This window comes from Tetrao urogallus (assembly GCF_951394365.1).
Source record: "Tetrao urogallus genome assembly, chromosome: 24".
In the NCBI taxonomy this organism is placed as follows: Eukaryota; Metazoa; Chordata; class Aves; order Galliformes; family Phasianidae; genus Tetrao; species Tetrao urogallus.
Genome location: NC_136837.1, coordinates 1,198,795 through 1,226,775, shown reverse-complemented (window position 1 = coordinate 1,226,775; position 27,981 = coordinate 1,198,795). Strand labels below are relative to the sequence as shown.

The 27,981-nt window shown below is 46.2% G+C and overlaps 1 protein-coding gene across 2 annotated transcripts; it reads left to right on the top strand.

Annotated features, from left to right (window-relative positions):
- Positions 1 to 120: 120 nt before the first annotated feature.
- On the top strand, positions 121 to 27,981 carry ILRUN (inflammation and lipid regulator with UBA-like and NBR1-like domains; the record flags this gene model as incomplete). 2 transcript variants are annotated; one of them, XM_079546365.1, is made up of 5 exons in its annotated part: positions 121 to 278; positions 11,882 to 12,036; positions 16,357 to 16,554; positions 18,936 to 19,264; positions 27,946 to 27,981. In XM_079546365.1, 5 exons carry the CDS (start codon positions 121 to 123, stop codon positions 27,979 to 27,981), a joined length of 876 nt encoding a protein of 291 aa, XP_079402491.1. The 2 variants fall into 2 exon arrangements, with proteins under 2 accessions (XP_079402491.1, XP_079402492.1); XM_079546366.1 differs by lacking the exon at positions 16,357 to 16,554.

Genomic DNA, 27,981 nt, shown 5'->3' with positions numbered 1-27,981 from the left:
CCGCGCCCCCTCCCCCCCGCCCCCCGCCGTGCCCGCGCTCCCCCCTCGCCCCCATGCGGCGCTGAGGCGGCGGCGGCGGCGGCAGTGGGGCGACCCCGGGGCGGCGGGGCGCGCTTCGCCATGGAGGGCATGGACGTGGATTTGGACGCGGAGCTGATGCAGAAGTTCAGCTGTTTGGGTACTACCGACAAGGACGTGCTGATCGGCGAGTTCCAGAGGCTCCTCGGTTTCCAGCTTAGCCCGGCCGGCTGCGCTTTCTTCCTCGACATGACCAACTGGTGAGGGGCCGGGGGGGGGGGGGGGGGGCTGGGGGTCGACGGCTTGAGGAGGCCTCGGCCCCGGGTTGGGGTTGAGGGGGGCAGGGAGAGGCCTCGGCAGCGGCGCGGGCTGCAGGCCCCGCCGTGGGAAGGCGGCGGGCCGGGCTGCTGCCGGCGAGGGGGGAGAAGGGCTGTTAACGGAGATTAGCGGGGGGGATTTGGGGCTGGGGAGGCCTTAAAGGGGCATTTCTGGGCGAGGCTGCGTGGGGCCGGGTCGTTAAAGAGGGAAGAAGGCTGAGCGGAGGGGTTGTGAAGCTCCCTTGGTCTCTCTGCTCGCACACGGGGCTAGCCGAGCCTTTTCCTTGTTGTTTTTCTTGATTTTGTGAAGGCTCTTTGTGGAAAGCAGAAGTGCAGGTAATGGGGGAGGCTGCAGCTGGGGGGAAAATGTGAGAAAACGGAAAGCGAGGAGTGAAAGTGGCGTGGGGAAACCCGGCGGCTGTAAGAGCGCGGTGGGGCTGCTGCCGTCCGACGTGTGGGGTTTCCTCGTTATTGCTGCTTGCACCTTTAAGCCCACCGCTGATAGCAGTCCGGTGAGTTGGCTCACATCTGGGTTAGTGCCCTTCTTGTTGTTTACATCCCGTCCCCGCAAAGGATGCGGGGAGGTGAAGCGCCCTGTGTTTCAGAAATTATTAACAGCAGATACTGAGGCGGACTCTGCTTTACCCATTAACAGCATAAAATCAACTCCAGAAACTTCCAGTTTGAAACTGGGAGTCTGAGTTGAAAGCCTGGAGAGCAACAGTTGAGAACAAAACGAAACTTGCGTGGAGTTGCTGAACTAATAAACAGAAATATGGCGAAGCAGTCAACTTTGTCTTTTCACTTCTTTCACTTTTCCTACAGCCCTATAGTAAATACTGCAAATCTGCTTCTGCAGAAGGAGTAAGGGGATAACAATACAATTACAAGCTGATGTGATGTAAAATAAGGCCTCTGCTCTAGAGGAGTTCAGGAGTTTGCTTTGGAGAAGTGGTGCAGGGCAGGAAATGCTTTCCTGCCTCATTCATGTTGTCTTGATAACATGAGTAACGCTACCTGTGCTACATGTGACACTGTGACACTGCTGTTGTGGTGTGGGATTTTTGTTGTTTTTGCTGTTCTGTGATGTTCCTGGGGAAACTCCAGCAGAAGCTGGAAAGTGGCTGGTGGGGTTACTGTGTATAACCCCGGTGTTCCTGGTTTGTGCTGAAATGCTGCTTTCTTTTGTAGGAGTGAAGTAACAGTAGCTTCTGTACAACCCCTTGAGCCCCTTTGTTAAACATTACATATTTGATTACAGTTGAAGAATCATGGAATCACCAGGGTTAGAAAAGGCCTCCAAGATCACTCTGTCCAACCAACCACTGAACCCCGTCCCTCAGTCCCATGTCTCAACATTTCTGAGCACCTCCAGGGATGGTCTTCAGTGATCAAAATGGCTTGGATTTCACAACTCTGGCAGCAAAAAATTTGATAGCGTGATTTTTTTAATTAGGATAAGTTAATTAGCCCTGTTGGCTGGGGGTGTGCGTGCGTAAAAAAAAGAACTCTTTTAACTTGGTGTAACACATCCAGCAGTACGGGAGGATCAGCTGGGGCTCTTGCAGTGGGCTTGCAGCCTGTGAGGTGTAGCCTTTCAGCAGCCCAGACTCGGGCCAGCCGTGCTGACAGGTGCTGCTGGTTCTCCTCGGGTGTCTGTGCCAGGATGCTGCTTCCCTGAGCTATGGGTGCTGTACAGCTTCTGTCCCATTCCCAGCTCCCACCTCGCTGCAGTGTCGGCCTGAATGTGCCAATCCTGTTCTCTGCTGTTGCAAAAAGCTTCAACCAAGCCACGTTTCCCCTTTCTGGATGCACCTTTCCTTTGTTATGTCGAAGGACTACGTGGAAGTCAGTGCTGTAATCCACTCTACTCCGGGTGATGTTGGGCAGCGGCACAACAGGAGATTTCTTGGTGTAGAATGAGGGTCTGAATCTTTTACCACCATTCTGTCCTGCAAATAATTCCTCTCAGTGACACCATCAAATCACTTTTTTTTTTTTTTTTTTTTTTTTTTTTTTTTTTTTTTTTTGCTAAAGCTGCAGCACTGCAGTGATATTTCCTCGTTCTCTGTGTCAGAATTAATGCTGGTGTGCAGGAAATGGTGAGGAGGTCACAGCAGGGCTTAGGGCACTTGTTTGGTGCCTGAGCTCTCATTAGATATGTTCATAGAGACTAATTGGAAAAAAACTTTCTTCGTAAATGTGGCAGCCTGCTCTTTGATAATGATACAGTCAGCAGGCCTGAAGCTACTTCCTCGTTGTAGGCCTTTGAGATGGTGCTGTGTGTAATCTGTAATGTGTTTTGAAATAATATTTCCAGTGTATTCATTAGGAATTGCATTTAACACTTAAAACAAATGAGCAGTTCTGCTGGGAGGGGCGAGTTATCTGAACACTGCTGTTCTCAGATCTCGGGCAAAAGAGTGGTTTGGTGATGGTGAAGAAACACAGAGGAGCCTTTAAAAGTGAGCCCACCTCTCCAGCTCACCTGGAGTCGCTCAATGTGCTCCCCAGGTATTTTTCAGGCTCAGGACAGTGCAAAGAAACTGCCAGCTGATTTCACTGGCGGTGCTGCAGGAATGCTCCAGGTGAACGCATGCGTCTGTAGTTTCTGAGTCTGCTCTTTGATCTTCAAGAAAGACGGGTTAAATGCTTTGAGTTGTCTTTTTCCCTGTTGTTTATTAAACACTTTCCTAGAGCTGCGCCTCTTTGGAATTACAGCCCGAATTCTGACTGTGGGCTGTTCTGACTGCTTGTGTTTCTGCTAAGGCCCTCTCACGGGTCCTGGTTCTAATAGAGCAGCAAGCACGGGCTCCCTGTTGTCATTTATTTACTGTTCAAAGTCCTGGAGTTTGGGTTAAAGGTTGAACTTTGGCTTTTGGTGTAAAACTAAAAGTGAACTTTTCCAACAGGTGCTTTGGCACCAAAACATTCGTTCTCCAGAAGGAGAACAGAGGCTGAGGGTGTTTTGCTGCCGCTGCATCTGGGATGAAACCCCCCCTGCCTGGCACAGCACGCCCCAACCTGCAGGCACACAGCTGGGCTCAGTGGGATCCCAGCAGAGATGTGCCACAGGCTGCCCAAGGAAGCTGTGGATGCCCCGTCCCTGCAGGCACTCAAGGCCAGGCTGGATGTGGCTCTGGGCAGCCTGGGCTGCTGGTTGGTGACCTGCACACAGCAGGGGGTTGGAAGGAGATGAGCACTGTGCTCCTTTGCAACCCAGGCCGTTCTGTGTGTGCTGAGGTGAAGCTGTAGTGCTGACTGCAGCTCCCTGCGCTGTGGCTGGAGCGTGTCTGAGCCTGCACGGCTCGGTGCGTTTCTCTCTTCCTACAGCAGAAACTCCTTTTGGGAAGTTATTTTCTTAAAATTCGGGCTTGTTTTATGTCAGTCAGCACTGAATGAATCTGCACTTGAATACCTGCTCAAGGCTTTTAGTGCAGGAGCAGTGCAGGGACTCTGGGTGGCTGGGATCGGGGTGTTTGGAAGTGTTCTTAAATGGCAACCAGCACTGGTCATCAGCACTAAGGACTGGTGTGAGCGTAGGAGCAGAGGAGGCTTTGCACAGCACGTGTGTATGGTTGGTTTTTCAATTGTCTGTGCTCAATAAAGAGCCATTTCTTAAAAGACATTGGATTCTTTCCAAGCTGGTATGGGAACTGTATTGTGAAAAGGAAGAGGGGATTTCATTTGTTGGCTGCTATACCAAATTAGAGGGTGAGAGGTTGCCGAGTAAAACTTGGAGCTTCTTCAATTCCCTGGGAAAGTGAATTAATTTGATTTGAAGTATCTGGTGGTGCTGGATTGAACATCTTTTGTGCAGCACACTTGGCTGCGAAGGGGTTCCTAATTTGGAAGGTTTATTTTTGTGTGCACGTTCCAATGATTTACAAGCAGTGTTTGTTTACGCTTCCATTTCTGTTGGGAAAGCTGAGTTCTGTTATTCTGCTAGGTGTGATGCTGCATTTAATGGTGGAGTGCCACATATTGATGGTTTGCATTAGGTTAAAAAAAAAAAAAAAAGCCCAACATTTTCTTGTTGCTGTAAGTCCTCATCTTGTTTGATCTGGCTTCTGGTGGCAAAAGTCTCCATAGGGCCCTCCTTAAGGTAGATCTCTTCTAGAGGTCCCCTCTTGTCTTCATTCTGAGAACTTGCAGCTGTAGGCTGGTTTCATCTGCTGACATATTTCTGTGCTTTGGTTGATGATACAGAGCTCTAATCTGCGTTCTGTTGGTTGCAGAGAAAAGGTTGAATATTGACTTGTGACAAAATTAAAATTGCCTTAAATTGTTGTTTCTATCCCCTGGGTTGGCTGTTGGGATGCTCAGTGTTGAATGAACCACCTGTATTGCTCAGAAGTGGGTGTGCTTGACTGCAGGTCTCAAGGCATGTTTGAGCTGGTGATGGCCTTGTAATTGCTTTTGGTCTGACTTCAGGTGCTTCTGCTTTCTAGCAAAGATGTTAGGAACCTTCGCTCAGGAAACCTCAGATCTGTGCATGGAAGCATGTGTGAACACTTGAGATGGAGTGCTGGGGTGTTGTTCAGACCCTCAAAGTACGGCTAGGTGAAACATTGGGGCGTAATTTGACATGAACAGTCAATCATCAGAAGCTATTTGCACACAATGCATTTCCTGGTAGCAGTAGCCCCTTGGTACCCCTGCTCCTGATATCCAGGCTGTGCTTTTTTATTTGATGAACGCCTGCATTCAGGTTGTTAACAGACTCATCTGCTTTGCTGAGATCTTCAGGCACTTTGCAAGAAGAGCTTGGGTTTGAAAAGCTCCAGCTCAGGTACAAGCAGGTCACCAGGTGTTGTCCAAAGCTCTTCAGCTCCTCCCAGCTTAATGTAGCCAGGTGGTTTTTTTTGTGCTTGCTGTATTTAGAAGACTTGCTGGTACGAAATGCAGTCATCTTTCATTTGAGCCTCCAAATAGTTATGCTTCCAACATGTATGGGGTGAGGCTGTGTAGGAAGCAATTGTAAGGACGTGTGAAGCCAGGCTGCCCTGAAGCTCGCCAGCACTGCCAGGACACCAGGTGGAATGTGCATCCTTCACTGCATCTGCCCTGCACCAACCAACCTTTGATCATCTGGCTGTTCCAAAGGCCGCCTGTATTGATTACATCACGGCTCTCTGTGTGTTTGGTCTCCGGTCCTGGGAACTAATTTGGGTTCGTGCTGCTCTGGGCACCTTTTGGGGAGGTGATGGGGAAAGTCACCGAGCTTTCCTTCTCCTCTTCCTCTATCAGGTGATGGAGGAGGAAAACAAGAAGTCTCTGTTCCTGATGCACCTCAGTACTTAGCAAGTGTTTGAAGTTTTAATCCTCTAGTCTGATTAATGCTTGCAGGTGGTGGCCCGCTGAAGGGAAAGCAGTGAGAAGTGTGATGCACCTGGCTTAAAAGATCATTTCAAAGAGGAGGAAGGATGGAGGCTTGAACTCCGTGGTGTTCTTACTCTGAAGCAACAGATGGACTCTGCTGTCCTCACAGGCACAAAAGACAGCACAGAAACAGATCTAACAACTCTTCTCCACAACAGCTCAAACATTGGAGCAAAAATACTTCAAATATAGTGTTTAACTGCAGAATACACTGCAGTGGAGTTGTGCTGTGCACCTAGGGACAGGACTTGGAAAATGGAGTGCATGTGAGATGGAGCTGCAGTCAGACAAGGGTAGCAGAAGGAGTTGGGTGCGATGCAATGTTCGGCCAGCTGGACTGCTTTACATGCATGAACTTGTTCTCAGGCACTTTCTGGAGCTTAATCCCCCTTTACGTTAGTGCAGACAACTGTAGATTGGTGACATGGTTTATGCTGAGGAATTAGCAGTTACAGAATCTCCCGTGCTGTGGCAGCTCGTGCTGACTTTCCTCTGGGAAGAGCTGGGGCAAGCAGAGAGCAGCTTCTGCAGGGGCATTCCCAAAATGTTTCACCCCAGACTGAAAGCTCCTGACTGCCTGCTTCTGGGGGTTCAGCTGCTGGGGATGGGACTTAAAACAGCACTGGCAATGATTCTGTCAGCCAGACTGCTTGCTGCTGCTAGGCAAGGTACAGTGCTCAGCTGGGAGTGGGGACTGCGATAACGGCCAGCTTGTGGTGTTTGTATCTGAAAGCCTGATAAGGGGAAGTGACTGCTGGAGGGTTGAGAGCCCTGAGGAGGGTGTGCCTTCTCTGCGGCCTTTCTCCTCCTGCTATCTGTGCACAGTGCATAGCTGCTGATCACAACAGGTTTCTGTGGACTTCCTGGAACATCCCACTTGTGTTTTGGAACTGGCTGTTTTCAGCTGAAACAGTGAAATGTTTTTTCTGTGGCTTCGTATAAGGAAAATACATAAGCTCTGAATTAGCTGGCGTTTTCTCCCCTCTAAAGCTGTGTAATTTCAGTTCAAAGCTTTCAGCTTCCCTCCTTTTGGGTAATTCAACATCTTAGTTTCTCAGCCTCGTGGTTTAATGTAGGAGAGATCAAGACTGAAGATAATGGATATACAAATTTTGGCTTTCAGAAGTGGTGTTCATTGAAAGCTAATCGCTTCCAGACCTTCAAAATGTCATGGGACTTTTTCCCCCTTAATTGCCGTCTGTCATCTCTATCGAAAACCTTTGAAGCCAAGTGCAGGTAAAGGTGCCTTTCCTGGGGTGTGATGATTCTATCTCCTCTCCAGCTTTCTCTAATGCTTCAAGGTGCTTCCTACTGCAGGAGCTCTTTCGGTCAATCCAGTTCCAAAGAAGATATGAAGAGGCAAAAGGAGTGGCCTGAGGATTGCCTCACCGGGATGTGTTGCACGTCTGTTTTCAGTCTCTTCCACCTGTACTGTGTAAAGAAGATCCATCATTGAGGAGGAAGAAACGATCCATCTGTTGCATCGCTTCTCTTGCATGCTTGGTTTTTAACACAGATGCCTCGTTGGGTGCTATGGTGCTGCCCTGCATATTGCATTTAGGCAGCGGGAGCAAGAGCTGTAAAGTTGGACAATTCAGTTATGGAAAGAGTACAGAGCCTCCTACACAGGGCCGTATGTTACTGTCACTGTGCTCTGTATCATTTAGCCTTTGTGTCACGTCTTTCTGGGAGATAACCCCTGAGCTGCTTTGGGCACAGCAGGCATTCTGCCACATGTGAGTGCTGAGGCCATGCAGCTGCCTGGCTTTCAATGGGGAGCTGCTCGGAGGGAGAGAAATGGAGCCTGGCGTTCAGTTCATTGCAGCCATCTGCAACCGAATCCATTTGTCAAAGTTCTTTCTGCTCGACTTAATAAATGTCCTCAAGTTGCTGCCTGTGATATAAGTGCTGTGTGCGGTGTGAGATCTGAAGTTGAAGGCTAAATTGGTATTGCACTGGAAGGGTGACCTTTGTTTTTTTCCTGACGGCTCAGGAGAATCAGTGCTGGAAGAACGTCCACTTCTATGGCTGGCAAAGGGCGCCAGGAGCCATAGGAGCAAAATCTGCGTGCCGTGTTTGAGGACTGTCTTCATCTGACTTGGGTTCATCAAAGACTTTAAAAGAAAACTTCTAGATTCCTGTAAGACTTACAGTTAAAACTTGAACTATCAAGTCGTTGCTTTCTATTGTAACTGCTACTTTGGAGTGTAATTCCTGTGTCAACAAGTACTTCAGAGCATCAGCCGGCGTGGTACGGGGCCGTTTTCCCATAGCTCGGATCCCTAAGCTGCTGGGTTGGAAATCAAACCCAAATACGATTCCCTGCGTCTGCTCTGCTTTGCTCGAGGCCGATGTGAGCGAGTCTCAGTGCCACGGTTTCTTCCTTGTCGTAATGAGGAATCGGATTCAATTAAAAGCAAAAAAATCATTTCCAATTACCCGTATATTGCTCTTCCCTTGCACCACCGTTCGGTTGTATGAAGAGTGCTCTGGTTTTTGAATTGATTTGGAAGAGTTCCTTTTATTTTTGAATTCTGCGCGGTGACCTAGTTAATTGGGAGTAATTACTGTCTAAATATATTGGTTTAACATAACAAAAGGCTGTCTGGAAGAAACATGGGAAGGGAGAGAATGGCTCGAGATAAAGCGCCTCTTCGCAAACACTTAAGAGTTGTTAAGGGACATCTCCAGCGCTATTAGCAGGGAAGGTTTTAACTTCTATTGTAATGTAGCTCCTGAGGCCTGAAACCAAACGGCGGAGCAGAAAACGGACTTGCAAAGGAACACTTTCTCCCGTTGTGTGGGTAGCTCTTCGCTGGGAAAAACGCGCTGCCTGAGACTTGTGATGCCTTTGGGGAGGAAGGAGCAGGGTACCGGAGCTGGAGTGGGTTTGGTTGATGATATGAAGCTACAATTTGCTGCCTTCTCCCCTCTCTCAGGACTGAAACAGAGCTCTGCTTTGGTGGTAAGAAGGCTCGCGTTGTTGTGTGTGATTTCTGATTGCAGGAGGCCGAGGTAAAACCCTGCCAGACCTGCTGTGTGAGCATGGCAGAGCCCTGCTGCCCTCCTGGAAGAGCCCGATTGCTTCATTTGGGAGAGCATGACACCTGGAGGGCTGTGCTGAGAAAGAGACAGAAATATGGCCATCCCTGTAATTAGGATAGATCAGTCGTGTAAATTGCACGGGCTGGGTTGGGCATGCTCATCTTACAGCTCCAAAGTAGTTTTGTTTATAATAGTAATTGATATCACATGGCAGGGAGCAAAGGGGGTAAGTGTGGTGCAAGTCACACCTGGGAGTGAAAGCAGGCTGGCATTAACGTGTAAGCAGCAGCTTTCAAATGATAACTCCTTCCTCTTTAGTTTTAACTCCTCGTTCCCCTCCCGGGAGGATCTGCAGTTGCTGTTCTGCAGTTGTATCTGGGGCACGAGGGTAAAGACCTAATAATAACAGCAAATATATATAGGCGAACTTCAGGGACTCGTCTGTGACCTCAAAGTCTCCTTAGCAGCATTTCTTTGTAAAGCCCACAAACACTGTGCTTACAGTAGAAAGGCAGCAGCATTCAGTCCTACAAATGATACGCAGCCTGGGGAACGGGTGAGTAATCAGGCTGAGCGTTTTGCAGCTCTGACCTCTGGACGTGGCCCTCGAGCAAAGGGCTGCATTCACACTGATACCTGAGTTTTCTTGCTCGGAAAGAGCAGAAACAAAGCCAGCAGTGATAGGTTGCTTTCTTTGCTGGTTGTGTAATCAGAGAGCATGACTAAAATGTGAGCGCTGTGTCTGCTGCGGCGGTGCGGTGCTGGACAGCCGCTCGGTGGCATCTCTCTGGGCTGCCTGTGCTGAAGAACTTGAACTTCAGTCAGATTTGCTTTGTCATCCTGACTTGGGCTCTTGTTACTTTCGATTTCTCTTTGGTTTCTGGAAGCTTCCTTTTAGTTCTCCAGCAAAAAGGCCATTGTGCATTGGAATGCACCCAAGTGTTCACCCCCAACCCAAACCCGCTGCACACTGATCAAAACAGTGGGAGCAGGGAGGTGGCTTTGTGATATGTGATCACAGAAGGGTGGCAAATCTGTTTTTTAGCATGTACTCTTCTTGAGTTAGCAGCTAGCTGTACGCTGCGGAGGACTGGAGTTGTTCCCCAATGGCAAAGCAAGCAGTGAAATATGACACAGGGAGGGGAAGAAAGTTGGCAGAGAGCCTATGTGCACAAATAGCCCACTACCTTTGAAGCGTATTTACAGCCAAGCAAACAAAACGTGGTGCAGGCTGCCTTACAGCGGATTACAGCAGCAACCTTCCCCTTGGAACTTTTATTTTTCTCTTTCTTAATGTCAAGAAAATGTCGTTTCTACTGATTCCAGCACTGTAGCGTGCAATGTGGTGTGTCTGGGTGCGTTAGGAAGAGGAAGAGCTGTATTGCTGGCTGTTATCCTTCTTGCAATACCTTTTGTATTGGATTGCTGTAACGCAGGAAGAAATCAAAGTGAAAACTGAACTCTAGGCTGTAGTGTTAGCTGGTTGAGTGAACAGGAGTCTCCTGGCACAGCCCTTCTGCAAGTTATGTAAATCTGGTGTGGTGTATCAGCAACAGGCGGTCAGTGATGTAAAACAGAGCATTTGTCTCTATTTATTGGCTAATGTGGCACGCAGCCTTCCTGCAGCATTGGACTGAGCTGTCTGTTTAAATATAGCCCTGACACTCCTAAGTAGAAAATGCCTCAGGCTGAATAATGACTGCTGGTCCGAAATGCGGAGTTGTAAATGTGGAAGTCTTACAACAGGGTGCCTCTGGGTTCCCGTGTGAGCAGCAATCAGCCATGCTTCTCTCCCATGCGCTTCTGATTTTACTCCATGTCTCCCTATGACTTTTTTTTCCTTGAACACTGTAGGAATTGAACAGGAGTTCCTTTGCTCACCGTTTCAAGGCTCTTTCCAGCTGGCAGGCAGTCCAAAAAGCCCTGTGTTTGCTTTTTCTCAGGGTCATGCTGCAAATGTTTTTCTTGTTTTCGCCTTGGCTTTCTGGCTTTGGTTTAGACACATGACACTCCACCAAACAATACTAACCCACAATAAATCGCCGTTCCCATCTACTGCAGCTTCTCCAATGTGTCTTTTGTTTTAGGTGGTGATTCCTGGTTCTGGAAGGCTTTCTTGTCTCGCTTTAAAAAAAAAAAAAGCAAACACAACAGAGTAGCTCTGTAATTACGAATAAAAAAGCAATTGCTTTGCCCATTGCTTCTGGAGAGATTTCACTCATCTCCATTCTCCCAGCACTTACTCACAACATGTAAAGTAGGGCCACAACCTCCCAGACGTGCGTAAACAGAGGAATTACATGCCTTGCCAAGACACTTACATAATGGCACAGTAGTATATCGTGGAATGGCAGCTGAGACTCATGGATCCTCTTCCTGTTTGACTGTTCCTCTTTTCAGATTAATTACCGTTTGAGTTTCTGCTACACCGTGACCATGAATCAATAGCATCTGTGGCTTTCTGAATGTCTGTAATGCATCACAGACTTCCGCTGTCATTTGTTTTTATTCAGGAAGAATGCTGGTGTCAATGGTTTGTAAGTTCCTTTGAGCCACGACTGTCCAGAGACACCTAATGATTAATAAATAGCTCTCATGACCGTATGTTTCAAACGCAGCAAAGCTTCGGTTATTTTCCATAGCTGCTGATTCTCTTTAGCCTTCAGAATTATCAGTGTGTTCATTCTGTGGTCTTTTGGACCTTTCACACCAAAATAAAACAGAATTTGAGTTGTCTTGAAATTAGCCCAGGAAACAAGGCCAGTAAGGAAGCGGCTCTGCTTACATGTGGTGCACAACACTTAACCTCACTGTCCTTTCAGCTTATTGTCAGGTCTCAAGAGAGAGCTAATGGCTCAAAGGCCTTGCAGACTCTTAAGTTCCAGGTTTTACAAAGAAAATGAGAATCAGGCTAGGAATGTTGCCCTGTGGGAGCGTCCATGGAAAATAAAACGCTGTATGTTGGATTTGGATAGCTTGGAAAATCCATGTGTGATAGTGATGGAAGCTTTAGGAAAGTGCAAGCAGCAGAGCTGATATAATCTGGATAATATCTATACTTAATTGTCAGACCCCGACCCTCCTGTGCTTAAGATTCTAAGCTGCTTTTTGCTTTCCAGGAATCTACAAGCAGCCATTGGAGCCTATTATGATTTTGAGAGTCCAAACATCAACGTACCCTCCATGTCCTTTGTTGAAGATGTCACCATAGGTGAAGGAGAGTCCATCCCTCCTGACACCCAGTTTACAAAAACATGGAGGATACAAAACACAGGTAAGTCTATGTGACTCAAGCAAAGCCCATGTAAAGTGTATTATGTGATAGGGTGGCAGATCTAATGGAGGAGATGTTGCTTAAGGCAGAACGTTCACATGCACCTACCTTGGAATGAAGCCATGCTGCTGCTGAAGGAGGTCGCCTGCTGGCCTGCCTGCATTCCCCTTCCTACGTCAGCACTTCAGGTTTTGTGGCTGGATGTGGAGCTCTTCTTCCTCCTGTCGTCACAGAAACAAAAGCTCTAGGAAACTTTTGGAGGAAAAGGCATATAAATAGAAAATGAAGTACTTCTCTTGTTTTGGTTTTTGTAATGGAAGTTAAATCTGAAAATAGGTTGAGAATCCTTAAGTAGCCTTATGTCCACTTGACAAATTCACTTGACACCTTCGAGTCGGTGAAGAGAGAGATCCCTGTAAACCTTGAAGCCTTTCAGCTCTGGCCTGTGTACGTTACCACTACGTTTCATTACTCTGTGTTCTGATTGCCTGCCCTTTGGTGGTTGGGCTCTCAGTATTAACCTTCTCTGTGGATGCAGTGATGCCACAATCTGAGAAGAGGCAGCTGTGTGGCAGGCACCCTTGACTTTTTAATACACCTTTGGCAGAATGGCTTTTTCATGCTTTAGGAGAATGCAGAGATGGAGAGAGCACGTTCCAGAATGAAATAAATCAAAGCAGTGGCTGCTGTCTGGAAGTGAGACTAGGCAAAACTGCTTAATCTTTAGGGATGTAGTCAGAGATCTGAGGATGCAGAGGGGAACACCTCATCTTTGGCTGCTGCAATGACAGGATGTTGCATGAATGTTTAACCTGTGTGTCTGAATGTAATTGACCTGCTTGCACTTCTGTGAAGAAGAATGATAGCATGACAAGGTGTGATACCATGAATCATCATGAGTAACACACAGCTGTGCAAGTGTCTTGACTTGAAAATGGCTGCAGTACTCATGCTGTATGGATTTGTGCTAAATACCAAAGTGCAGCAAAGACTAAAACCCCATTAAAAATCTTAGTATTTAATCAGGATATTGGAGGTGAGAAGTGTGCATGTAAGAACACTGATTTATAAGCACCATATTCTAGAAAAAGGATTTAATTATTTCAATTTTTTTCTGCCTTTTTTGACTTAGTAAAATAGAAAGGTAACAGAACATCCTTGAATTCCTGTAATGTACAAAATTGACTGGAAAACTTTTATAACTGTCTCAAACAAGTCTTAAAATGTAGTAAGCTTGACAGATCTTGTTTCTCCACTATTAGTATCTTAAACTGTATGAGTTATGACTGCACCCCCTACATAGCTCCTTTCAGACTCCTCCTCCTCTTGTTCTTCTGATGTATTCTTTCCTGAATGCAAATTCAGCCTTAATTTAACATCCTTGTTCAAGCTGTTTTTCACTGTTTGCTGTGTTTGACCTTCTGAAATCCATGGGCCTGCTGAAATGAGGAAAAGAAGTTCATCTGGACTCACGAGCTCCTGGCGAGGCCAAAATTTGTTTTGGCTTCTGTGTGGGTTAAAGCCCAACTTGTTAAAAGTACATCTGTGCTTGAATACTGGTGCTGGAGGCCAAATCTTGTTAAAACCACGCTGTTGAGGCATGTTTTAGCTAAATGCACCTCCACATACTGTGTTGTGACTACAGTTTAAGCAGAACCAGGGCATATTAAAACCATTTTGAGGTTTAATTAAGATATAATATCAAAAGACTATGGTGTTTCTAGATAATATCTGCTTGTTAGGCAGATAACTGAAGTAAAGCCAAGGTTTTTAACAGCTCTACAGGAGCCCTTGATTAAATGATTTCAGTCCTAGAACAAGAAATACCTGAAGCATGTGTCACCCAAGCACTCGGTGTCTGACGAGTATGACAAGCACAGCTCTGGGAGGCTGTCAGTTTTAGGCACGCAAGCAGTAAGCCAGGTTCAGTCAGGTTTTTATGTTACTAAAAACTAATACCCTGCTCTGATATCTTCCAGGATGGTGCTTGGCATGTCTGCTCAAAGACCAGGCCGTATCATAGAAGCAGTGCTAAAAGACAAGCAGAATTTAAGTTGTATTTCTTCTTCCCACTCTGCCCCCAGCTGCTGCTGGCTCTGCATGCAGGACAGTTACTGCAATTCATCATCTCCTGACAGATGAGTGTACTGAAATAGAATGGCATAATCATCTTCATCAGTGACCTGGATGGGGGGTTAGAGTCCACCCTCAGCAAGTTTGCTGATGATCCAGAGCTGGGAGGAGTGGCTGGCTGTGCTGCCATTCAGTGAGACCTGGATGGACTGGAGAGCGGGGCAGGGAGGAACCTGATGAGGTTCCACAAGAACAAGTGTAGAGTCTTGCACCTGGGGAGGAGTAACTGCATGCATCAGTACAGGGCAGGGACTGCCCTGCTGGGGAGGAGCAGTGAGCCCACAGTGTGCTCTTGTGGCCAAGAAGGCCAACGATGTCCTGGGCTGCACTGTACAGAGCATGGCCAGCAGGTCAAAGGAGGTGATCCTCCCCCTCTGCTGTGCCCTGCTGGGGTCACATATGGAGCGCTGTGTCTAGTTCTGGGCTCCCCAGTTCTAAAAAAGATAGAGATCTCCTAGAAAGAGCCCAGTGGAGGGGACAAAGATGTGCAAAGGGTGTGGAGTATGTCCTGTATGAGGAAGGGCTGTGATCCCGGGGACTGTTCCTTCTAGAGGAGAGAAGGCTGATGGGGGATCTCATCACTATTTCTGAACACCTAAAGTGCAGGAGCCAGGTTGGTGGATGTGGGCTCTTAGTGGTGAGCAGCAGTGGAACTTCAGCTCGATGCCCCTTGTTCTGTATGACGCAAGGAAGAACTTCTGTCCTGTCAGAGTGACAGAGTGCTTGTGGAGTCTGCTGTATGACCTGCTGTAGAGAACCTGCTTTAGCAGGGAGCTTGGCCTTGATCTCTGGAGGCCCTTCCCAGCCTCCTACAATTCTATGATTGATTCCTTTTGATTCCTTTTATGGGGCTTATTAATTGCAGCATTCTAGGCATCTTCGATCCTGAACTGATAAAAGTTGCACAGTTTAAACCCTATTGCTGGGCTGCTAACCTTGTCAGAGGAGGCTTCATACTTGACTCCCCCATGCCTTAGTCTGAGATCAGCTAATCGCTCAGCTTTTCTCTTTCGGTTACCTCCCTGTCTCTGTAGTGTTTCCAGTTGTAGCAGTGTGTTCTCCACTCTGAATATCCAGTGTTATTAACTCACATCTTTCTTTCCTTGCTAGATGGAGAGTCCCATAAATAAGGATTCTACTAAGAAGCTATTCCTTGCCATGTTTTCACTGAAGCATCCATAGGGATTAAATTAGCAGACAAGCTGTTTTGCATCCTTTGCAGGATGCTCTTGGAGGTAACCTGAGGTCAGATCAGCATCCACCAGTCTGGCCTCAGAATAGACTTTGAGTGGTTCCAAGCGTCTTGGTGGTTCCTTCAATTAACTGCTTCCTGCAACCTTAGTCAAGCAGAAGGTGTTCTGAAAATCTTTGGCCTGCCACAAATCGGAGAAGAAGCAAAAGAAAATTCTGCTAAGCTTTGTTTGTTTGTTTGCTTCAGTTCTTGTTATCTTTGGAGGAAATTGCTGTGTTTGCATGCAGTAACTGCTTTCTGAATCTCTCCAGATTGCCAGCTCACACTGTCACTCCCAGTATCTCCAGTCTAAACACTGTTCTCCACAAGTAAATCATATGCTCGCAATCATTTCCACCATTTTGCAAGGCTGAGAGAAGAGTTGGTGCAGGAAGGGGTGCAAATCCTTTTAAAAAACAGTACTAGCTCTTCAATTGTAATTCAGAGTGTGAGTTTCTCTGGAGACTAACAGGCTGAAAAAGGAGTGAATGCCTGAAAGAAAAGCTTCCAGCACTTTGAGATAATAGCATACATTTTGATGTTGAAAACCTCAGGAGCTACATGTAGGGAGGCAGAAATGAGGAAAAGAAAAATGTCTCACCTCTTTGTCTGTAGTATGAAGTGAATGTCAGTTGTGTTGATTTTCTTTATTTCTTTTGCAGCTGTTGAACTGTGACTTTGAGGATTTTCCTGAATAATGAAGAGCTAGAGATTATTTCTGTAGGAATGTGATTTTGCCTGCTGGTCGCAAAATGGACCAGTTAAACCTTATCAGAAAACTGTTTTCTTCTGTATCCGCTGCTGGCTGTGATACATAAATCTTGGTATTCCTTTAACTGTTCAACAGTTGCACAGCTGTTTTAAGAAGTGTTTCACCCAGTCTCATAAAAACGCACACAATGCCTTTTCCTGGTGCACTGTTGCTAATTTATTTTTTTTGCTCTGCTTAATCCCAGGGACAGAGGTCTGGCCTCCAGGAGTTTGTCTGAAGTACGTTGGGGGAGACCAGTTTGGCCACGTAAACATGGTCATGGTCAGGTCCCTGGAGCCCCAGGAGATTGCAGATGTCAGCGTTCAGATGTGCAGCCCCAGCACAGCAGGAATGTATCAGGGACAGTGGCGAATGTGCACTGCCACAGGACTGTATTATGGAGGTGAGTGGGGCCTTTCCTGGCACTTCTTTGTGATATTCCCATCATAAAAGGTGCTCCTGTTCCCCTGATAACAAAGTGATAATCTACCCATGATCTTTGTGTGATTGATTGTAATTGCTGTTGATGTGACACTGTGCTGTGCAAAGATATGAAAACCAAAGTAGCAGTTGTGTTCTGACCTTGGTTTCCATATTGAAAATGTTGTGCTCTGCTGGTCTGGTGGGCAGTGCTGCAGTCAGGTCTGAAAGACAGAAAGCTTGCCTTCAGTGAGCTTTGACTAAAAGCAGAAAGGTAGGGAGGTCTGCCAGCTCTGAGACTAAAATAGAAAGCAGAGAAAGCATCAAGTGAGCTGCCTTGTTGTCTTGGTCAGCACAGAGCTGTTTTCTAAACACTGGCACAAATTGCAGATGACACAAAGCTGTTAAAAACAAAGGAACTGGTACGGTTCTCCTGGAGTCTCTTACCCTGTCAGAATTCTTTCAAGTTTTTCAGTGCTGATCATCACAAACTACATACAAACATAACATCTAAATGGCATAAACCCAATCTGACAAGTTTAGGAGAAGTTTTAATAGATAAACTTGGTAAACATCTACTGTGAACTGGTTTTCTGTGTTTAAAAATCACTTCTTGATGATTCTGTGCAATGCCTTGGGCTGAGCCACTAGCATCTTCATTCATTTGGAGTCTCGCAGTCATTTTTAGCCAGCTGTAGTTTATACTGAGAACAGCTTTGTGTCTGTTTTGGCAGTTGGGAGTGTCCCAAGTACATGGCTTCTGAGTGAGAGATGTTAGTGCTGGGAGTCAAAAATAACTCCTTGCTCCATTTCTTTGGCAGAATTGTCAGCAGGAGTAAGGCTCTGCTGTGTTGCCAGTGGATGTAACTTGTCCTTGAAAGGTGTGCATAAATTAGGTTGGAAGGTAGAAAGGCCTGTTCAACTTGCATTGCCTGCCACCAGCCTGTGTGTTTATTAATCCAAGGCTTTCCTACATGCCAACAAACAAACAGCTTAAGATCTCACTAAATTTCCTCAAATTCCACACTTTGAAAGAAAACCGCCTGCTAATTAAAACCTTGTTGGCAAGTAAGCTTAGAATCAGAGCTGCCTTTGCTTGATGCTTATTTCCTGAGCTCAGATCCAGCAGGAAGGGGAGACCCAGGGCTGCTGTGCCTGCTGTGCCTGCTGGCTGGGTGTTGGTCAGGCCTGCACCAGGGAGAGCCAGAAGTGCTGTGTGGGGTTTGGGTGCCGGCAGCGTGCTGTGCTCCTTGAGCAGCTTGTGTAGGGCGGGATCTCACCGTGTTAATTGGGCTACAAACTGTGGGCTAACGAGCCGCCTTGCACGTGGTGAGTGACTGCAAGGAGAGTTTCAGTGCATCGGAGCTGTTTGTGGAGGTGGTGGTGGTAAAACTGCACAGCAGTAGCTGCTGCCTCCCTCCCTTCCCCACACCGTTGGTCGCAGCACAGAAGAGCCCCTTGCAGGCTGGCACTGTGAGAAAGCTGGAATCGGAATGATGTCACTTGAGGTCCTGTAATTAGATCAGCTGAGATTAGGAATTGCTGCTGTTGTTAATTTTCTAGCTCCGTGCAGCAAAGCAGAACTGGAGCACGTTTAATGGAGAGGTGGGGGGGGGGGAAAAAAAGCAGTGGAATTGAATTTGGATATGTACCAAGAAATGGGTTTATGTGAATATGCCCTAGTGTTTGCATGGAGTACAAGGTGAATTAGTAAGAAGAAAAACAATCTTATCTGTGTACGAAAGACACACGTTATGTAAGAACTGATGGGCATTCTTATTCTAACCAGTAGTTTGCAAACTTGTGTAATAGTTTACCAGTCTAGATAGGTGTCCACCTGCTGGAGACATGTTGGAACTAGAATAGAGATAAATTAATGTGAACTGCAGTAAATCTATTTATTTTCCAAACAACCCTTCTTGGTGTGTATGGCTTTTAAGAGCCAAACCTTTTAATGCTAAACAAAAAAAATTACCTTTTCTTTACCATCAGAGCAGATTGGCAGAGGTTCTGTCTGGTTCTTGTTTCAGTCCTGCTGTGTAATCTTGGTTAAAGTCACTTACAGTTTTCTTCTTTCAGTGCATCCAGTTGGTGGAGTGAAGTATGGAGTTTCAGGCTGTCATGTCAGCTTGTTTTTTTCTATGTTCCAACCTGGTTCTTTAAGTTCAGTAAAAGTGCCTTTGGTTTCTTGAAAGTTTACACTCCCTTAGTGCCTGGCCACTGCTTCTGACGCTCTGTGTTCAAAACAATCCATCTTTTTTCCTATTATAAGGAGTGAATTCGTGTCCTGTTTTTTTTCTCCTTCTCTGCCCATCTCCATAATCTCCACCCAGTTATGACCCAGGTGTCTTTCCTTTTCCTCAGATGTCATCTGGGTGATCCTCAGTGTGGAAGTGGGAGGACTTCTAGGAGTAACACAGCAGCTGTCATCCTTCGAAACGGAGTTCAACACGCAACCGCACCGCAAGGTAGAAGGAAACTTTAACCCGTTCGCCTCTCCACAGAAGAACAGGCAACCAGATGAAAACAACCTAAAAGACCCTGGGGGTTCTGAGCTAGGCACAATCAGCAAAAACACGTGGGGGCCTGCTCCTGACCAAATTGAACAAGATCAGAATGGACTGTCACAAAACTCTGTAAATCTCTCCCCCAGCAGTCACTCGAACAACTTGTCGGTAGTGACATACAGTAAGGTAGGTGCCCTGGGAGAACAGGAGAATGGGTAGGTGATGAGACTGTGCTGTATGTAATAGTTCTTCATTACAAACTGCAAAGCCCTTCCCTTCTGCTTCTGCCAGACCTGCTAAGGAAGGTTTTGAATTTGACTGTCCGACTCTGCCAACTCCTCATGTTATATTAAAATACTTTTGCCTCTAATAGACTCTACCAGATCCACCTTTTCTTTTTGTTTTTGCTTCGAGTCCTTCTTAAAGTTTATATAATCTTGTCTGGGTGCTGTAACTATCAGTGGCTGGAGCCTCTTCCAGCTGCATGTGCAAATAAGTCAAAATATCTCTCAAGATGTGTTCCTGAGTTTTACGTAATTAAAAAGAGAAAAAATAACCACACCTCCAAAACTTGAGATTAACCAGATGACTTCTGTTGTTTGTTTTGTTTTGTTCTAAACTGGTGTGGAGAGACTGCAGAGCTCAGTGCTTTGGTCCCAGAAGCTATTGGTCAGGAGCAGTCAGAGGACTATTGCTGTGTCCTTGTCTTGTTTATAACTGTAGGTGACTTTTAAATTATCTTTACTTTAAACCTCTCTCAAAAGCTTGCTTGGTGGATGCTATAAGAGTCTGAGTGATATTTTGACTTTTTATTTGCTTGTGTGTGAAAAATGAATTGCAGGATTATTTACAATTCAGAATCCACCTGTTAATGCAGCCAGTATGTGTAGGTGTGTACTGTCTTATGTCACTAGTTTGATTTTAAAATCCTTCAAAAATGCTTTACTGTACTTTAAGCAGGCTGTGTAGGACAATAACACTTGGTTGCTGAATGACTTAATAAAGCCCTAATGTTAGTTCACCTACAGCACTTTAGTTCCTAACTGGATGAACTCCCTGTCCTCTACCAGTGGATCATACTTTAGTGTCCTACTTTGCACCAGGGCTATGCATTTTTTTAACTGGTGTCATGCATGAGGATAACTATTTGTCAGGCTACAAATCCTCCTCCTTGTGTTTTGCACCCCGAAGATCAATTTTTAATAAGCTCTGTTGGCTTCTGCTTCAGGATTTTCACTCACTAGAGCTGAAACGGATGGCTTTGAAAATAAGTGCAAATAAAGTCTTTCACCTATCAGCTCAAATAGAACCTGGGTTAACAGTGACTGGAGGTCACTGCTGTTGAAGAGCTGCTGGATGGCACTGAAAACTTTCCTAGCAGGGTTTGCTGGATGGATGGGCTGTTGTCTGCCTTAGCAGAGGCATCCATAAGTTTCTTTGCATGAACTTCACCTCAGGAGCCTTGGGTGGAGGGTGCTGCCCTGCTGTTGCTGGTTGTACACATCCCAGCAAAGTTTGGTGGGAGGGGATGGAGATGAGAGTTCTGAGTTCCAGCTTTGAAATGCTGGAATTGCCTCAACCTTTCACAACTTAAATACGAGGTTCGATTTAGATGGGTGAACTCCCTTCTGTTTTGGTGTCAGCTTTAGACCAGAGGTAACTTTTCTTTTTTAATCCTTTTCTCCCCTTGCCTGTACTCTCAGTGCAGGACTTGGCAATTGCTTTGTAGTTGATTTGCACTTGCAGGTGGATAGATTTGGAAGTGCTAAGAGATGCACTTCAGAGAAAGCTCCTGCACAGAAATCCTGGAAATGGGGTTTTGGCAGTAATGTGGCCTTTGATATATTTTTTTCCACTAGGTCTCTCCCTATGGAAAACTCCTTGCCCTTCCTACTGAAATTAAGGTGATGTGAGTGCCAGCAGGTTGGGTGTATCAACAGGCTCTCGTGGCTGAGGAATAGTAGAATATTTTGACTTTTCTAAGAGTAAGGAACGTGCCTATTGGAGATGCAGAGGACGTAGCGTGTGCCAGTTATCTGCAGAGAAGGGAAGCCAGGGAAGAGACTGAGGCACTACAAAGATGCTCTCGCTAAATTTAAGAGAACTGGTCTAGCTAGTAGCCCAAAGTTCATGAGCATTGCTCTGATGGGATGAGTCATTATAACCTAACCCCAGACATAGGCTGGGCGGCCTTCCTTCTCTTCTTGTTCCTCCTTATCCTCACAGCATGTGGGTGGTTTTGGGGTAGATGTAAGGTAAGTCTTGTTTCTTGTTTACTTTTAGAAGGGATGACTTCTGGAAAGAGGATGGGCTGTGCAAGACGTTCATTGATTTGTTTTTTTTTTTTAAATGAGGTCTTTTGTCTCTCAGTGTTTTCTGTTTGTGACCCACAACAAGTTAGCTTTTGTTTTGGAAGCAATTATTGAAGGTAGATGTGAAGATGAGTTTTGTTCCAGCCGTGCCCTTTCTGTCCAGGGCAAGAAGCATTATGCCCCAGATTTCATACCCACCTTGGTGCAGTGCCTGTGGTGAGCACAACTCTGTAGTGAACAGATCTCAGTAGCTTTGACGTCCTAGATATTTGGTCTCATCTTAGGCTGTCTGGTGAACACGTTTGCCTTCCTGGTTTAGGTCTTGCACTGTTGTGTGCCTCCTTTTCTCCCAGAAAGATTTGAAGCTTTCGGGAAGGTTTTTTTATTTTCCTAAAAAGGAGCAATGTGTGAGCAGCTGAGGCTCACCTTAAGTGGATAAGGGCTTGGTGAGGTGATGTTAGAAGTATTAAACCACCTGATCAGCAGCTATCTCTGGGTAAAAGCTCTGTCTCATGGCCTGCTTCAGCTGGTCCACTTCCCCCTCCTCCCTGGAGCCTGGACCTGGACTGCTGATTGAATGGGAGAAGGAGAACTGTGACATTTGGAGCCACTGCCCTGTGACAGAATAATGATGTGAGAGGCTTGATTTCAAGATCCGGAAGCAAAGATTACTGTGGGTTGGCAGTCTAGATACTTGGATATAGGATACCTGAATCTTATTTAACTTGAGCAGAACCTCTAATATCTTTATTTCCTTTCACGTCCCCAGATAGTGGATTGAATCCCTGGTCACGTTTAGCACAGCATCTGGTGAGATACAGTAAAGGAGGAGGTTAAGGTTCAGTTTAGGCCTGCGTCTTGTATTTAAAAGGGTTATAAGCCCTCCATATTTCTCAGATTGGTGTGAAGGCTTCCCCTCTGCAGAGGGATTGTGAAGGATCCCAGCCACGCAGCTGCATGAGACCATGAAATCCTGGAGATGAGACGAGCTGCTCCTGGTGGCTGCAGTTGTAAAACGTGCTGGAAGTTGCCAGACCTTGTCTGCATTGCTTCTCGCTCTGGTGCAGCTGAGCAGGTGTGACTTGTCCTCTAAAATTCCCCAGTGGAGCCAGGATCTCTGCGATGCTGATGTGCCATCTGCTGCTGAATGAGGCTGGTGTTTGAATGTTCAACACGTGGAAACAGTCAGAGAGCTTCTCTCCAGCAGCACAAAGCACGTGGCATGGATGCTGTGCTCAGTGAAACAAACCTTCCTAGGGAGATAAAAGACTGTTCTGTAGGCAGATAAGATGAAACCTGTGACACAATTGAAAGAAACTGAGTGTGGTCTTTATTCCTGCTGTACTGTATGCCTTCCCCGGGTCCATCTTGCTCACCTTCTGAAATAAACTGCTGGAAGGTAGATCAGGGTCTGCGTTCAGGGCATTGCTTGAAGCATGTTGTTATATCTATTCCCAGTGGAGTTTTTTTGCATGTTCTGAGAATCAAACGTGCTTTAAGTGCAGGATAGGATGCTTATCTCAGGGCAGGGATGAGCTGTATTGGAATCCAGATATACCCATGCATGGGTATTTTATTCTCCTCTTTGGCATCGCTTTCTCTCTGTATTCTCAAGAGAGATGAGGCTAATATAGTTTCCTTCTATTTACTTGCTCCTGTCTCATAGCAACACTGTGGAGGTCACTGCTGCTCTCTTGTGACAGTCTTTTACATTAAAAGCACAAGATGCAGTCTTCTAGAGCCTGGGAGTTAAATTCCTTAACGAAGAAAAGAAATGTACAGATTAAATGTCTAAATGGAGAGTTGAAGTGGATAGCCATATACTGACACTCATATTGTATTTGTCACTTATATGATAGAAGTCTATAAATCTGTTGCTGAGTTTAGTTGCCTGCCCGTGTGAATTGAGGTATTGCTGCTTTCCTTGTAGTGCAGAAAACTGCATATGGAAGTTCAGAGCTGCAAAGATTCGCCCACACAAAACAAGTTGCATTGTCACTGCCGTTGCAAAAGGCATTCTACCAGTTGTGTGATGCTAATCTGTGCTGTTCATTGCTCATGCTGTTCTTAAAAGGTGATGTAATACAAGCATACGTGGAGCTCAGAGTGCCACCTTATTTCCCTTGCTGTATTTATGCTCCCCGTCATCATTCTGTGTGCAGCTGAACTCTGATCTGTGCTAAATTGCAGATTTATATACCTAGGGGAAACCAAACCTCCCTCTGTCCTGACAGCCTTCTCACTGACTTCCCCTCTCCAAGTCTAAAAGCTGCTGCTGCTCCTGGAAGTATCTTCTGCCAAACCAGGGCACTAATGGGCATGTTTCTGGAGTACCTCTGTCACCTTCAGATAGTTTCCAGTGGGAAAAAAAGTCCTGTTTGGGTACCAAACTATATTTGTAGGTAAGGAGGATGCCTCAGAAATGTGCTTACTTCCGTGTAGACAAGAAGCTCCTTCTGTTCTGGTGTCTGGGCTTTAAATTGGACTGGTTAACACATGGCTAAATTGATTCAGAGCAAAGAGGGGAGAATATTGGACTTGGAACTACTGGAGCTAGTCCTTGACAGCCACACTGCTGCACAGCACATGCAGGTTAAATTGGGGTTGCATGAGCCGGTTTGTTTATCTGGTGAAAGACTAACATGTTTGGGTGCTGCATGTTAGCTCCTCCATGAAGACAAACAGTCCGTGTGCTTTTGGCCTGTGGGAAATGTGGTACAGTGCAGTTTTAGCTTCTCTGTGCTCCATTGCAGGCCACCAGTTCCCTGCTTTTTATCTCTGCGGACTAAAAGCACGCCGTTGATTAAGTTACAGGAGCAAGGTTGTTGCATGGTAACTTAATCGTGTAGCTGAGCCCTCGTTCCTTCGTCAGCTCTGTACATCTCCACTGGCCTGTAGTGCTTGGCAGCTTGCATCAAACTCCTGTCTCTCTTCAGTGTACCTCGTCTTGAGCTTGCCTCAGTTACAAAGGTGAAATAAAGATAGCTATTTGAAAGCCTGTGTTGTGATGGTTTATGAAAGATTAACTTAATCTTGGTTTCATTTCAGTGCTAACTAAAAAGGCTCTGCTTTTTCACAAGTCTGTTTGAAAAGGGAGTTGAGTGATTCTCCCGCTTATTTCCTCACATCCAGGTGCTGTGGGTGTGAATGTGGAGGCTTTGCTGTGCTTGTTTGGCCTTTCTTCTAGCACGAGACCATAGCATTTACTGAGCATAGCATTTCACTGTCCCAATCTCGATTCCCTTTTAGACAATGAAGTCAAATGATTACTTAAAACAATTTTAATGTGCAATGTTTGCTTGAAAAAACAGGGTCCTCTGTGCTCATGTTTGTCTTAATAGCCAGAATGCTTTCACCAGCAAGTTAGCAGTTACTTCTGTGGAAGACACGGGAAGAACTGAAAGTAAATTTGCAAAGCTGCAGCTGAGCTTTTCATAAAGACAGCCATTTCATTGTGAGAATAGAAGGGAGTTCACCAAAAATAGGGTGAGACACTCAGCTAAAATAACTTGGGAAAACTGCGTTGGCATGCAGAATTATTTTTGCATGTTTATGGTGTGAAATCTTGCATACAAGGGATAATTATTCTTGGAAGCGCCCTGTAGTGGAGGTTGGTATTTGCTTTGCAGCATAACTGCAGGCTTTACGTACGAGGATGCTGTTACCACTGTTCATTGAATAAATGTAAGAGGAACAGAGGTCTGCAAAGAGCTTGCACCTTGCTGAGGAAGAGCAAAGTGTTCTTCCTGCACAGAAGGTTTCTTGCTGGAGGAAATCACAGGCAGGATATGCTCCTAAAAACACCTGAATACAATTACTTAGATTGCTGCTCCTTTCCTGACACGTTGCTGTCTGTTCCCACCCAAGTCCCCGGGCTTTACCAAGAACACAAAAGCACAGAGCTTAATGAACTGCTGTAGGATGCAGAAATGTGCTTTTAGAATCATTTGGGGTTTCTTTTTTTTCCCCCCCCACTGGAAATAGAAGAATTTGAACAAATGCTTCCTGCCATCAGTGCTAAGTTAAAACAGATTATTTCCTTCCATGCAGGAGGGCTGTTAGGTCTGATGCCAAACCAAGTCGACACTGCCTTTAAGAAACAAGTCTTTTAACTCTCTGTAACTTCTGGTATGTCCTAATAAATCTCATAGGTCAGTGAAGCTCCACCAAGAGCTCCTCAGATGCAGTGTTGCGTTTTATGGTGGTCCCGTGACCAAAGACTTTGGGCTTTGTGATGAAATTCACTGCATGCAGAGAAGTTCCCCTCAGTCAGGTTCTGAGGCTGCCCTTAGCACTGCTGCAACAGGGAGAGGAGCTCAGCTGGAGATGTCAGCCTGCGGAGTGCAGGGTGGCAGGCAGCACCAAGCCTTGTGTGCTCAGTAATCTAACCATAAAGATGAGCAGACCCCTGTTTTTAGTTAACACACTGTTAGCGTGGTAGTTTAGCTTTAAAGTACATGCTGTGTGATGTAGTGTTTGGAATTCCAGAGGCTTTCCCTGAAAACAAGGTTAATATCTGCTGTGCTGGGGCTGCCTCTGCCCACAGAAAGGCTGGTGAACTCTTCCCGTGTCTGACTGAAGCAGAGCAGCCTGTGCTGTGTGCTGATTAATTGTGGTAATTCTTCTGTGCCGTGAGGTGAGCAGTGAAAATGAGCAAAAAAAAAAAAAGGTTCTGCCCGTGCTGAATGTCAGTGATGGGCTGTGCTGTGCAGCGGGCAGCACCCAGCAGAGGGAGCAGGCAGCGCCGAGAGAGCTGTGGGGCTGGGGGAGCTTGCAGGATTGTAGGATTGCAGTCACTGCCTGCAATCGAAGCGCTGTGCAGGCAGCTGCAAGGTGAAGCAAATCCTGGCAAATGTCTGTACAGGTAATGAGCAAATCCTGCCTTCTGTCTGCAGGTACAGCAGCTGAATCCCTTCGAAATGAGGCTGTTGATGATTGGTGTTTTTAATGCTGTTTTCATTCCCTGCCCTTCGATTTATTGTACAGGTCTGTGTGCCTGCTCGCGTTGTTTTAATGCAGGTTCCCTTCTGCTCTTCCTCCTGTTGATAGCAGTGATGGTATTTCTGTACTGCTAGTGGGAGCTCCTGCTGTCAGAGGCGAGCTGTTGTGGAGTCTGCTGGGTGTTATCTCTTGGAGATAACAGGCTGGAGATGCAGTGTATTCCTAGGGCTGAGGTGTGCTTGTTTCCCATCACTTGTGCACATTTCCCTCTGCAAACAGCAGTTTCCAGCTCTCTGCTTTTTTTTCTCCTTGTTTCCCAGTTAGTTTTTAAGACATCCTGTTTAATTGCTAATCCTCTTTGGGCTGAATTTTGAGAGCTGCTGGTAGATGCTTCATTTGACCACTGCCTTGTATTTTGCCATCTGATATATCCTAAGGACTTAACTTTTTTCTCACTAGCTGTATCAAAATAATTGGCTTCTGATAGCACCTGCATTGTAACGGATACCCAGCGGGGCTCTGGAACTTTTGCAATGGATCTCAAGGTGGTGCAGCTGGTGCTTGCTGTGTGTGAGCCATGCTAAAGGCTCATCGTTTCGTGGCCCGTGCAGCAGGTTGTTAGGGAGCTGCAGCAGAACATGCAGGAAATAATGTTTCCTTTGAGATCTTTCCTGTTAAAAGGTGAAACGGTGAAAACTTGAAGTCAGAGCTTCCCTGAAAGACAGAGGATGGCTCTGTGCTCATTGAGCTGTCTTAGCAGCAAGCCAGCCAGGGGATGGCCTGAAGAAACAAAGCTTCCAGCTCTGATAGTGAAACAGAAGCTTTTCCTCCCTCCTCTCGCTTCTGACCTGAATGTATACCTGGATCTTATGGGAGGGTTTGGCGTGGCTCTGACCTTCATCACTGTGACAAACTTTATCTGTGAGATCCATTGCCTGCCTGCTCACTGCTTCGATCAGCAATCCAGTGTCTCATCAGGAACGATGGGAATTAAGACAGGAGCTCCTGCTAACTGGAGGCTTGTCACTGGATCTGTCAGGCTGCTCACTTCAGAATGTCAATGAGGGGACAGTGGCTTCTGTTGTAAGCTTTTAATTTTTTGCTTAAGTGTTGTGGCTGACTTTCACTTGAAAAAGAACGTGTCCTTAAGAAGTGCCTGTGATGAATGTGGAGTTCAAAATGCTGCTGCTTCTTCAGTGGGCTTTTCCATCAGTTATGGCCTTCCTGTTTGCTGTAACCTTTAGAATAGACTTGTGAGACTGCAGCTGTTGGCCTTTCAAGGACAGCAGCATCCACAAATGGCTTTTGCTCTGGTGTAGGAGCTGTCAGCAGTTACTTATTTAGCCCTGTAGCACCTGAGAAGCGTTTTGCCCGGCTGTTAGCTGGCCTAGGTAACACCTGGAGGAGGTAAGTGGATGGCAGCTGGTGTGAGAGGGGAGAGCAGCTCCTTTGTGAGCCTTGGTGAGGCTGGAGAGCTGGGGCTGTTGCTGTGATGGGTGAAGGGTTGATCGGACGTAGCAGCACTGGGATGGGATGGGCGTTATTTGTAGGCGTGCGCTGAGCGCTTTTGTTTCTTGCCTGTTGAAATTGATCATGTCTCCAACTTTCTTTCAGGGTTTCCACGGTCCTTATCCCTTCGGACAGTCTTAA